Source organism: Meles meles, chromosome 9, assembly GCF_922984935.1.
Source record: "Meles meles chromosome 9, mMelMel3.1 paternal haplotype, whole genome shotgun sequence".
NCBI lineage: Eukaryota > Metazoa > Chordata > Mammalia > Carnivora > Mustelidae > Meles > Meles meles.
This window is the reverse complement of record NC_060074.1, coordinates 57199393-57212789: the sequence shown is the minus strand read 5'-3', so window position 1 is coordinate 57212789 and position 13397 is coordinate 57199393. Positions and strand designations below refer to the sequence as shown.

The following is a 13397-nucleotide window of genomic DNA, read 5'->3' as shown; positions in this document are numbered from 1 at the left end:
TTATCAAATTTATTTGAGATTTGTGGTCATTGACCCAATGCAAAGATAGAACTTTAATGCATTTCAGTGATAGTTAAACTGTGTCATAGACCAGTGGTTTTCAACTCATTTTTAAGGGTAGAACTTTAAAATAAAAGCTTATAAAAATACTGAATACATAAAACAAATAAGCCATTTAAAACTTCTCTGGCTAAAGCCTAAGTATGCCGACTTTTCTTTGAAAAATTAAAGAGACTGATTTACATATGTATCTTAATAGCAGGCCACCTCCCTCTATAGAAGTGTGCCAAATCGTAGTATATTGAGGAAATTGCAAATTGATCAGTAAAGGCCTCAATTTAGGGTATGTATCAGTTCTGACAATGCTTAACTATGAATAGGAAAACATGGCAATTAAACACACAAGCCTGTAGAAAGGCAGTCCTGGGGTAGGGGGATAGTGCCATCACAGACCTGGGCTCCTAATTTTATATTCTGTATTCCAGATCATGTGACTTTCATGCTTACATGTATATGCCGTGGCTGTAAGAGAGCTGATCCACATACAGCATTATTTTCCAGGAAAGAAGAAGGTGGGGTAGGAGTGGAGCAAAAGTTGCATGCCAGGTTACTTTGAGCCTTATTAAAGAGCTTTCCCAGAAACCCCATCCAGAGATTTCCACTTACATCTCTTTCATCAGAATGGTAATGTCAGCTCCAAGGAAGGTCAGGAAAACTAGTTTTTAGCTGAGCGTACTACCGTCCTAAAGAAAATAGAGGTTATTAGTAAGGAAGGAGCAAATGGAGAGGCAGTATCTACAATGGCTAAGTGGAACCAGAGGGAGAGGAGGTCAGGCTGGGGAGTAGGCTCATGTCAGATCATTTAGAACTTCATGTGTGATGCTTAGAATTTAGGCAGAATAACGTATTGATTAAAAGCAAAGACTTTGCATTCTGGTGCCTCCACTCCGTCCCCTGCGGGTCTCCTCCGTGTGCAATGGACGGCATTGTCCCAGATATAGCAGTTGGTACGAAGCCGGGATCTGACGAGCTTTTCTCTGCCTGCGTCACTAACGGACCCTTTATCATGAGCAGTAACTCGGCTTCTGCAGCAAATGGGTACGACAGCAAGAAGTTCAAGGGGGACAACAGAAGTGCGGGCGTGCCCTCCCGAGTGATCCACATCCGGAAGCTCCCAGGCGACGTGATGGAGGGCGAGGTCATCTCCCTGGGGCTGCCCTTTGGCAAGGTCACCAATCTCCTGATGCTGAAAGGGAAAAATCAGGCCTTCATCGAGATGAACATAGAGGAGGTCGCCAACACCATGGTGAACTACTACACGTCCGTGATGCCCGTGCTGCGCAGCCAGCCCATCTACATCCAGTTCGCCAACCACAAGGAGCTCAAGACAGACAGCGGCCCAGGCCGCACTGCAGGCGGTGAACTCCGTGCAGTCAGGAAACCTGGCCCTGGCTGCCTCGGCTGCTGTGGTGGACGCTGGGATGGCCATGGCCGGCCAGAGCCCGGTGCTGCGCATCATCGTGGAGAACCTCTTCTACCCGGTGACTCTGGGCGTGCTCCACCAGATCTTCTCCAAGTTTGGTACGGTTCTGAAAATCATCACTTCCACCAAGAATAACCAGTTCCAGGCCCTGCTGCAGTATGCCGACCCCGTGAGCGCCCACACGCCAAGCTGTCGCTGGACGGACAGAACAAATACAACGCCTGCTGCACGCTCCGAATCGACTTCTCCAAGCTCACCAGCCTCAACGACAAGTACAACAATGACAACAGCCGGGACTACAAGCGCCCTGACCTGCCTTCCGGCGACAGCCAGCCCTCGCTGGACCAGACCATGGCCGCCGCCTTTGGTGCACCTGGCATAATGTCAGCCTCTCCGTATGCAGGAGCTGGTTTCCCTCCCACCTTTGCAATTCCTCAAGCCGCAGGCCTCTCTGTCCCTAACGTGCATGGGGCGCTGCCCCCCCTGGCCATCCCATCGGCGGCGGCGGCAGTGGCGGCGGCGGGCCGGATTGCCATCCCGGGCCTGGCCGGGGCGGGGAATTCTGTCCTGCTGGTTGGCAACCTCAACCCCGAGAGAGTCACACCCCAACGCCTCTTTATTCTTTTCGGCGTGTATGGCGACGTGCAGCGGGTTAAGATCTTGTTCAACAAGAAGGAGAACGCCCTGGTGCAGATGGCCGACGGGAGCCAGGCGCAGCTGGCCGTGAGCCACCTCAAGGGGCACAAGCGGCATGGAAAGCAGGTGCGCATCACGCTGTCCAAGCACCAGAACGTGCAGCTGCCCCGCAAGGGCCAGGAGGACCAGGGCTTCACCAAGGACTATGGCAACTCCCCCCTGCACCGCTTCAAGAAGCCTGGCTCCAAGAACTTCCAGAATATCTTCCCGCCCTCAGCCACCCTGCACCTCTCCAATATCCCACCCTCCGTGTCTGAGGACGACCTGAAGATCCTCTTCTCCAGCAATGCTGGGATCGTCAAGGGGTTCAAGTTCTTCCAGAAGGACTGCAAGATGGCGCTGATCCAGATGGGCTCCGTGGAGGAGGCCATCCAGGCACTCATCGACCTGCACAACCACGACGTGGGCGAGAACCACCACCTGTGGACTTCTCCAAGTCTACCATCTAGGGCTGCCGTGGACCAGCTTGCGGGTGCCCGGCCACAACTTCCAGCATTCCAGAGAAAAGCCACTTTAAAAAGCAGCTGAAGTGACCTTAAAAGACCAGAGATTTTATTTTATTTTTTTAAAGAGAAATCAGTTTACCTGTTTTTTAAAAAATTAAATCCGATTCACCTTACTTACCCTGGGGAGATGGGGTGCGGGCCTCAGGCTCCCGGCGACTAGTGGACAGTGCGCCCTGCTCCCTCCCCAGCCCCCCCAGCCCGTGCCTTCTGCAGCCTCTGCGGGGTGGGCGTTCCCAGACCTCCACTCTGGCTTTCCTGTGCTTTACGACCCACTGCTCTGGCGGAGCCCCTCCGTGGGGGCGGGGGTGGGGGGGCCTCCCGCGTGGGATCATGTGCCTGGTGCGGCAGGAGGCTGTGAGCTGCAGGGTACAGCCGGAGCCCCAATCCGTTCAATCAAGAGTGTGATTCGTCCCCGACCCGGGGCAAGGCCCCGCGGGCACCGACCACCTCCAGCTCCGAGCTCTGCCCCCAGAACCTTTGTATTACACCTCCACGCAGCTGCAGAGTCTGCCCAGCAATATTTCAACTTGACCAAATACTCTAATCTCCTCATTTATATGCAAAAGAGACAGTTTTAAGTAACTATAAAAGTGGTATGAGTGTACTCCGTCTTCTCGTGGTCTCACCTTGCATACTGTACTTTTTTTTTTTTTTTTTTTTTTTTTTTTTTTTTTTATTTAACAGAGAGATCACAAGTAGGCAGAGAGGCAGGCAGAGAGAGAGGAGGAAGCAGGCTCCCTGCGGAGCAGAGAGCCAAATGCGGGGCTAGATCCCAGGACCCTGAGATCATGACCTGAGCCACCCAGGCGCCCCGCATACTGTACTTTTGACCTTACTTCTTGTGCTGAAGTCGCGGGGCAGGATCCAGTTTCCAGGGCAGACCGGCTGGGGGCCGGTGCAGGGGAGCCCCGGTCTTTCCCGAGGACCCCCAGATGCCTTACACCCACGGTCCCCCCGCCCCACCCCAGGGGGGACAAGCGCTCTTAAAATTCAGGGTTTCTGCTCTCCTGCAGATTTTGGACCAAAGTTTTGGTTTTTTTGTCTGCCTCTAACGCTGGGTCCCCAGGAAGAGGGACAGCAGCCCCGGAGTCTTAACTGTCTCCTGCCTGTCATCCTGCACTCACGGGTCCAAGGGGCTCCCCTGTGAGCAGCCCCCATGCTGGCCACCCCCTCCCTCGGGCCTGGACCCTCCAGTTTCCATGTTGGGGTGGAACAAGGGTGTAAATATTTATAGTTTTTTTTATACCTGTTGTAAAACGAGGGGCAGCAAACATGGGTTTTATAAAGGGGACACAGATGTATATTTTGGTAACCCACAGTTACAGGCTCAGTGTTGTGAAGGGGAGCGCAGCGCATCCCACGCTCCCCCCCCCCCCTTGTAATGCAGAGAGAACCGAATTAAAGCAATTTTACAACTCAAAAAAAGAAAAAAAAAGGCAAAGACTTTGCAATTGAAATACCTTGAAATTGAATCTTGGCTTATCCACATGTTAGCTATGTAAATTTGGGCAAATTACTTACTCCTCTCTAAGCTGTAGTTATCTCATCTATAAAATAGATATAACACCAGCCATTTTGTAGCATTATAAGTATAAATGAAATAATGCTGCCATACAGTAGGGGCTTAGTAAATTATAGCCATTATTTTTATTCGTACTTCATCCAAGTGGAAGGGTTTTATATCATCACATGGCTTTGAAAATGAAAGCTTTAGCATCATGTTGAACATCAGTTTGCAACAAGAATGAGACCAGAGGCAAAGAAGATTCTTAGGAGTTACTTATATTTATCTGGGTAAAAAATGATATGGGCCCAAATTAAGGAGTTACTGGAGATGGAGAAAGAAGGTTGCAGAGATATTTAGGGAGTAGATTCTTTTGGAATATAGTGACTACTCGAATTTGGCAAGGCAATGTTTAGAGAGAGGGAGAAGCCCTAACATGACTTGAAGAACTGGGTCAGGAGTGATGTAATAAGAAATGCGGAGGAGGAATAAGTTTAAAGGATAAAAGGCTTAGGTATCTTTTTGCATGTTGCATTTAATGGAATATATATCCATTTATATATCCACACAACTGTTGATGGATATTTGAGTTGTTTTTGCCAATTACGATGTTATGACCATTAACTATGGATTCCAGTGCATGTAAGCATACATTTCTGAAAATGTCTTCAACTTCACCAGTCGTACTAATTTATTTTCCCACCAGCTGTATATTAGAATTCCTGATGCTTGTCACCCATGCTAACACTTCTCATTGACAACCTTTTTGATTTTTGTCAGTGCTGAATATAAAATAGTATCTCATTAAGGTACCTTTTTATGTTTTTAGCCTTTTAGATTTCTTCTTTTTTAAAGTGATATTTTAGGGCTTTGATACATGTTTCTATTGGATTATGTATCTTTTTCTTATAAATTTATGAGTGTTTTAGATTTTGGATGCTAGTCTCTTTGTCAATTATATTTGTGGGAGATATCTTTTCTCAGTCTTGGTGTGTCTTTTTTTATTCTAAATTGCCTTTTGATTAATAGAACTTCCAATTTTAATGTAGTCAGATTTATCAGTATTTTTATTTATGCTTATTTTTTTGTCTTGTTTAAGAACTCTTTTCTCTTCAAGGTCATACATACCTATTTTTAAAAATTTCACTTATCTTTCCTTCAGTATTACTTTGAAATATCTATGGCTATCAGATATCAAGCCAGTTGTGAGAGACTGAATTGGCTTTTTGGTTTTGCAGCTGTGACTATTTGGGGCTGTTAGTTGATACATCAGTCAGTTCAGTCCATGATAACACAAACCACTAAGGCTGTTTAAGCAGAAAGAGGTTTCTGGGTACTTATGAAATTATTGAAGAGCCAGCTCCCTCATTCCCACAAATAATTTCAGAGCATTACTGTTGAATTGGCCTGCTTAAGAAAACTACCCTTGGTTCAATCAGGACACCACTGTTCTAACTGAAGACTCCATGGATCACACCAACTTAGCTACAAGCCAGTAATCAGGAATCACGGATATAACTGCCTCCAAGGTTGATCTGTGTTGCCTGCTAGATCTGTACCAACAAAAAGGATGCCTCATGCACTGCTAATCTGCCAGCTTAACTCTGTTCTTAATTCTTTCCAAACACATCTGATTGGCAGAATCTAAATAATGACCAGAATCCTGGCTGCAAGAGAGACTAGTAAATGTAGTTTTTAGCTGCCCAGCTTCTGCATCTCAGGAAGATACAGTGAAAGGAATTTAGAACAAATGTTAAATGAGCAAATTACCTCTTCACTTGAGTTCATCTAGTGATGCCCCCCGTCATATCTCCCAACCTGTGAAGTGTAATAATAAACTCCTGATACATATAGATGAGCTTTATTCCAGTTTCAGCAGGTTTTTTTTTCTTCAGAATATTAATAGCTCATGTATATGTAGTACAAATCTCTTTCGAGGGGTTCCTGGGTGGCTCAGTCAGTTAAGCCTCTGACTTCCACTTAGGTCGTGATTTCAGAGTCCTGAGATCAAGCCCCACCTCAGGCTCTGCGCTCAGTGGGGAATCTGCTTCTCTTGCTTCCTCTGCCCTTCCCCCTACTCATGCTTACACTATCTCTGTCTCTCGCTCTCAAATAAATAAATAAAATCTTTAAAAAAGCAAAAGAAATCTCTTGAGATTTGTCAGAAATGGTATAGTTGACCTCTCCCTCCTTTTTGAAACCTGTTTTGGGGGGAATGTTTGTATCAAATTGATATTATTTCTTCCTTAAATTTTTGGTAGAATCCACCAGTGATGTCATCTGGGTTTTCAAGGTTTTCTTGAGTTGTTGTTTTATTTGTTTTTGGAAGACATTAAAACATTAGTTCTACTTTTTAAATATCAATGCAGAACAATTCAGGTTATCTTTTTCTTCTTTAGTGAGACTTGGTTGTTGATGTCTTTCAAGGAGTTTGTCCATTTCATCTAAATCATTGAATTTATGGGCACATTGTTGGTCCAAATAGTGCCTTATCCTTTGAATGTCTTCTCTTTCATTATTCATATTAATAATTAGTGCCCCTTTTCCTTTGTGACTAGAGGTTTATCAATATTATTAATCTTTTTGACAAACTAGCTTTTGGTTTCATTGGTTTTTCTCAGATTTCTGAGATTTATTGATTTCTGTCCTTTATTATCTTCTTCTGTATTTCTGTGAGTGTGATTTCCTGTTTTTGTTTTTTTTAGTTTAGTTTAGTTTTGTTTTGTTTTGTTTTGGTAACTTCTTAAAGGGAATGCTTAGCTTGTTTATTTAAGACCTTTCTTTTTCTTATGCATTTAAGGCTATAAATTTCCCTGTTAAGCTCTGCAATAGCTGTATCCTACAAACTTTGATTTATTTTCATTATTATTCTAGTGAAAATATTTTGTTTTCCTTCATGAATTCTTTGACTAATGGGTTATTTAGAAGTCAATAATTTGACATTTTGATTTTTTTAATTGATGTCCATTTTAATGTCATTGTCATCAAAAATATACTGATGATGATCTGTGCCCTGTTTTCTGGCTTTCCACTGTTGCTTTTTTAGACTTCCACCCTGTGGGTCTGTGAAAATTGTCGAGTTAGCCAAGTACTTAAGCAAAGATGAGTCTCTTTCTCTCTGGTTTCCTTGCTTCTAAGATTACCCACAATTTCCAGCTGCTCTGCCAGATTTGGCCTCTGTACTCTGTATTCGGACACTTCAGGCTTTCTGCTATCTAAGCTAATCATGGTGAAGGAATGTACTCAATTAAGAAATACATCAAACTCAATTGACCTGACGTGTGTACTTCTGTCTTTCTTTCTTTTCTTTTTTTTTTTTAAGATTTTATTTATTTATTTGACAGACAGAGACCACAAGTAGGCAGAGAGGCAGGCAGAGAGGAGGAAGCAGGCTCCCCGCTGAGCAGAGAGCCTGATGCAGGGCTCGATCCCAGGACCCTGGGATCATGACCCGAGCCAAAGGCAGAGGCTTTAACCCACTGAGCCACCCAGGCGCCCCTACCTCTGTCTTTCAAGAGTAGATTTCTGTATATTATCTGCTCACTATTCTGCTGTGCCCCTGGGGTCCTTTCCCATTCATGCACAGTATACTTGTAGCTAGGTATTTGGATAGTTTAAACTCTAAATTTGAGTGTCAGTCTTTCTGTGGTTTGCTCATTGCCAGAATTTCCCCTTTAAATTTCCTGATTTTGTTTTAAATCTAGTTTTTTAATCATTTTCTGTGGATGGTTCATGTGACCTCTGCACTACTACTACAATATTACTTAAAGTGTCCCCCCAAAACAAATCACTTTAAAAATTTTTCACTTAAAGAAAGGGCCATCTGTACCCCAATGTTCAGAGCAGCAATGACCACAGTCGCCAAACTGTGGAAAGAGCCAAGATGCCCTTCTAAAGATGAATGGATAAAGAAGATACGTCCATATATACAATGGAATATTATGCCTCCATCAGAAAGGATGAATACCCAACTTTTGTATCAACATGAATGGGACTGGAGGAGATTATGCTTAGTGAAATAAGTCAAGCAGGGAGGATCAATTATATGGTTTCACTTGCTTGTGGAGCGTAAAGAATAACACAGAGGACATTGGGAGATGGAGAGGAGAAGTGAGTTGGGGGAAATTGGAGGGGGAGACGAACCATGAGAGACTATGGACTCTGAGAAACAAACTGAGGGTTTTGGAGGAGAGGAGTGTGGGGGGTTGGGTGAGCCAGGTGCTGAGTATTAAGGAGGGTAAGTATTGCATGGAACACTGGGTGTGGTATATAAACAATGAACCTTGGAACACTGAAAAAAATTTTATATTAAATTGAAAAAAAAGAAAAATTTTTCACTTAAGACCCCAGGAATGGTATGTGACTCAGTCTAGTCAATCCAAATATCTTCTTTCCCACAGAGTAGTAAGGAGTAAGGAATAATGGGCATGTAATGTAAGTCAGACTGATCAAAGACAAAGAGATCCCATTCTAGGATTTTTATTAGTGAGAAAGGATATGCTTTTGTCCCACAAATGTAGGAGAAAGGGCCCATTTGAGGACATAGAGTCAAGAGAAGAAAGAGAAATTAGGTACTGGTAAAGTTCCAATCAATCTTCCTTGTCTAAAGGGAGCTGTTTTCAAAAGTTTTTACGTAATATGAGTTAATACATTCACCTTTTCACTTAGCCATTTTGAATTGGGTGTTTGGTACTTTTTTTTTTTTTTTTAAAGATTTATTTACTTGACAGAGAGAGATCACGAGTAAGCAGAGAGGCAGGCAGAGAGAGAGGAGGAAGCAGGCTCCCCGCTGAGCAGAGAGCCCGATGTGGGGCTTGATCCCTGGACCCTGAGATCATGACCTGAGCTGAAGGCAGAGGCTTTAACCCACTGAGCCATCCAGGCGCCCTGTTTGGTACTTTTTGACCTAACTGATATACCCTCTAAGATCTAATCTCTGCCTAATTAAAACTTACCTGGTACTATTGTCACTCAGTTCCCATTATCTTTCAGAGTCCTTGGCCTTTTACTTCTTCAGTTACAAAGCATTCTTTCCCAAACCAGGATGTCAAACATGCTCTCCCTCTGTCTGGAAAACCTTCACGTGGCTGGTTCTTTCTTATGCTTTTTCTCAGGTTAAATGTCTGGAGACATTAATTGGAGAATTCTCCTCTTTTCATAGTGTCTAGGTAATTGTTCCCCTATTATATATTTTTGTCTCCAATAATTTACTCCATTATACTCTTCACAATATATAATTATACGTTTGGTTTTATTTTACTTATTTGTCCCTTTCTCTACATTGAAGGACAGGAACTATATCTGCTTTCTTTTATTAGCATGTATCCAGTCAGTGCCTGGCACAAAATAGATGCTTAAGAAGCAATTTTTGACAAAAGGAAGGAGATGAACTTGCAGGACTTGGACTTGAAAATTAGATGATAAATTAACTTTAATTAGTAAGTTTTCTAGGCCATGCTGTAGTTTGTTCTGGTAGTACCAAATAGCTATGCAGGTTTTAGCTGGGGATGGGCATTATAAGCCACATAGTGAGGAATCTTAAAGGATCAGTTGACCTTACTGAAAAGGGCATGAATAAATAAAACCCTGCAAGTCCAAAGTTATTATTTTATTAGAACTTCTCATTTAATAATAATCAGGGCTTAAGTTTACAGTCACTAGAGAATCATTAAAAAAAAAGAGAGAGAGAGAGAGGTAACCTATTCTTGTGGGTTTAAGAATAAACCCAAGGTTTCATTCCAGTTTCTTTTAGTATTTATGTTATGATATGAATAACTATTATAACATTTTTAGTTGCTTTGTCTATAGTGTAGATATCTATAAATTTCATAAAAAAAGGCTCTCAAATGTTCAGCTGTATAGCCTTCCTCAGTGGGTTTATTTTTGAAATATTATTTTACTTTAGCTTTTATTTGTAGTTTTAATTTAGAATTTTAACAGTAAACTGCTATAGAAGGGTAATGCCTTCAAATTAATTAAGTACTCCTAAAAATAAACCCAGTGTTATAGGTTAAATTTTATCTCCTCCCAAAAAAGGATATATTGGAATTCTAACCCCCAGTATCTCAGAATGTGACCCATTTGGAAATAGGGCTGTTACAGAGGATCAAGTTAAAAGGAAGTTATTAGGGTAGGTATGTCTGGTTTCCTTATAAAAGGGGGAAATTTGGACACAGAGACAAGCACAGAGAATCCCATGTGAGGATATAAAAAGAATCCCTGAGGTTCCCAAAAGCTAAGAAAGAAGCATAGAACAGATCCTTCCTTAGTGCTTTCAGAGGTAGCATGGCCCTGTCATCTCTTTGATTTCAGACTTCTGCCCTCTGGAACTGTGAGATGTGGCTTGTGTTCTTAGCCACTGTTTGTGGTACTTCAATATGACATCCACATCAAATTAATATACCCAGTATGTTTTCCAAAGCTGATTTTAATAATTTTTGCTCATTATAGGAATTTTTTATTTATTGAAACATAGGTAAAATAAGATTTTGGAATTTAATTAATTTTAGCTACCTTTTCTCTATTTCATTATTAAAATAAAGTATAGCTGGACTTGAAGATAAAACTATATATAAAATATTGTATATTTTTAGCATTTTAATCCATGAACTCTAAATCCTTTCATTGGTCTAACAAATGCTTATTACAAAAGAGGAACTGCTCCTCTCTTTAGCAACAATCATTTGCTAAACTGAATCAAGAACTGTTTACTAAGTTCAGTGTTAGAGAGTGGCAGCTTTTGTTCCCAAGGTTACCTAGACTTTTAATGACTTGTTTTCTAATTTAAAAAAAAATTGTTTGAAAGGAAAATAGTAATTTTACATAGAATCCAGGCAAATCACTACATAATCAGATGTTCAAAGTTAGTATCACCAGTACACATAACAACATCTTGGACCTCAAATATGTTGCGCTGAGAAGGACGTACTGCTTCTCCTTCCCAATGATGCATAACCTCTTCTAATCATGAGAAAGCATCAGACAAACCCACCTTGAGAAATGTTCTACAAAATACCGGACCAGTACTCTTCAATGTATCAAGATCATGAGAGACAAGACTGAGGAACTGTCACAAGTAATAGAAAATTAAGGAGATATAGCAACTAAAACTGATAAGATCTGAATAAATTATTAATTTTAATTAATCAAGATTAATTTCCTGGTTTTGAAAATTATTTTTTGTCTGTAAGATGTTAACATAGAGGTGGTTGGGACTCTACTAATTTTGAAACTCTTGCGAGTCCTAAAATAATCTCAAAATAAATGCTTTAAGTGAAGACTTTCTTTCTATGCCATGCATCTTTTTAAATACTAAAATGTAGGAGCTAACTGGCTGAGAAATTTTTGACAGTGCAGGAATGAAATGAAGATTATTTGCAGGAAATGTCACCACTAACTATAGAATTCTTTCTGTTCTCTAATCAAAGTTCAAGATTATAGTTTGTACATTTTGAATTCCAGAATATTTGAAGATTTAATATATTTAAGAATTTTAATATGAACCAGTAATTTGAGCATTTCTTTAATTTACAGTAATTTTTATGATGTTCTATTTGGTTATTACACTTATTGATTACTAGTGTTGAAGTATGCACATAACTTTTACTTGAATGTGCTGTCATTTTTTATGATTAGCATACTTTGCAGTTTGTATACTAAAGGCTGATTTTGCAATGCCATAAAATTATGCTTATAATTTTAAAGAACTAGAGACAAGAGTTTGAAGACATGTTGCAACAAGTTTGGGAAGCAATGAAAAGATTTCTAGCATGCAAAAAGCAACATTTGTGGAGTTCTATCATAGTAATCAGTTTCCTTGATTTTTACAAAGATTAGATGCTTTAGCATACTTCGTATAATTATTTTGCTTTAATTGGCTATCTGGACTTTTCCTGATTGTTAGGAGATTTCGTTCACTGGTAGTTCAGGTTCAAGGCATTAGTACGGTATTTATACTATTCTTGGGGGAAAATGCTTTTTGTGTTGTGGCATGAAATGCACTAGCATTAATAAAGATATTTGCAGTTACTATGCCTTGTTACTGAGACACTGACATTTTATGTAGCTGCTTTAAATCACTTATACCTAGATTGGCTAGCAGAATTTGAAAAGCTCTGCTCAAAAGTGTTCAGCTTCTTATAATGTAAGTCAGAAGTTAGGTATTACAGATGGATATTAATTTTTATTGTGCAAAGTGTGCACATTTGTTACCTACCCATTAAAATAGAAACTAAAAAGTTCATAATATTGAAATTATATTTGAATGTTAATATCTGTTAAAAAGAGTAAGTGTAATCTTCTAAAAGTATTTTCATTTTATGATACAATTTATCAGGTTACAAATGTTTTCTCTGAACAAAATTTAAGAGTTTTAATCATAACAAGTTATTATTTGGGAGCATCTTCTGATATTAGATATATGAATCTAGAAAAAATTGCTTCTACAAATGTGGAACATTCTAATATCCAAATAATTTTATTTTGTAGTCCTAAGATTAATAGAGCCTGTTTGATTCATGTTGTATTTTGTTTCATGTAAAACAATATCATGCTTTCTTATTAATACAGAATATGCTTTGTTTTAAATGTAGTTATGGCATTCACTGAACCACCACCAGTCCATGATCAAAACTCACCTTGTGAACAGTAGCTTAAAATTTTAAGACAGCTAAAGGCTGACATTGTTCTGATAATGGAATGAGGGTGTAATCTAAACAGCACCCCCTGCTGTATAAGAAGATAATAGCCACAAGCCACATTGGAGGGGGAGGCAAATCAAAAGACACTGTGGTCTCTGAGAAACAAACTGAGGGTTTTGGAGGGAAGGGGGGTGGGGGTTTGGATGACCCTGGTGGTGGGTTTTATGGAGGGCACATATTGCATGGAGCACTGAGTGTGGTGCATAGACAATGAATTTTGGAACACTGAATAAAAATAAAATTTAATTTAAAAAAAAAAGGCACAACAAAGAATTCATTAAATTAGCTTCTAATTTCCCAAGGACCTTTGAGTAACATTGTAAAGCAAAAACATTGCTTTTTATAATTGGAGCAGAGAAAAAGTGAGATATGCAATTGACCTTTGAACAACATAGGCTTGAAATGTGTAGTCCCCTTATACATACTTTTTTCCCCAATAAATACAGTATAGTACTATAAGTGTACTTTCTCTTCATTATGGTTTTCTTAACATTTTCTCTAGCTTACTT

General features: G+C 40.5%; 2 protein-coding genes across 13 annotated transcripts in view; both read left to right on the top strand.

The window, feature by feature from the left end:
• BAZ2B (bromodomain adjacent to zinc finger domain 2B) overlaps positions 1-13397 on the top strand; it is a 421364-nt gene that overhangs the window by 281128 nt on the left and 126839 nt on the right. The window lies entirely within an intron of this gene.
• Positions 745-2628, top strand: LOC123950344 (polypyrimidine tract-binding protein 1-like). Its single transcript, XM_046018140.1, is given in 4 exon segments — positions 745-1395; positions 1397-1662; positions 1665-2597; positions 2600-2628. Coding segments are annotated over 4 exon segments (1647 nt in total). The 5' UTR covers positions 745-976.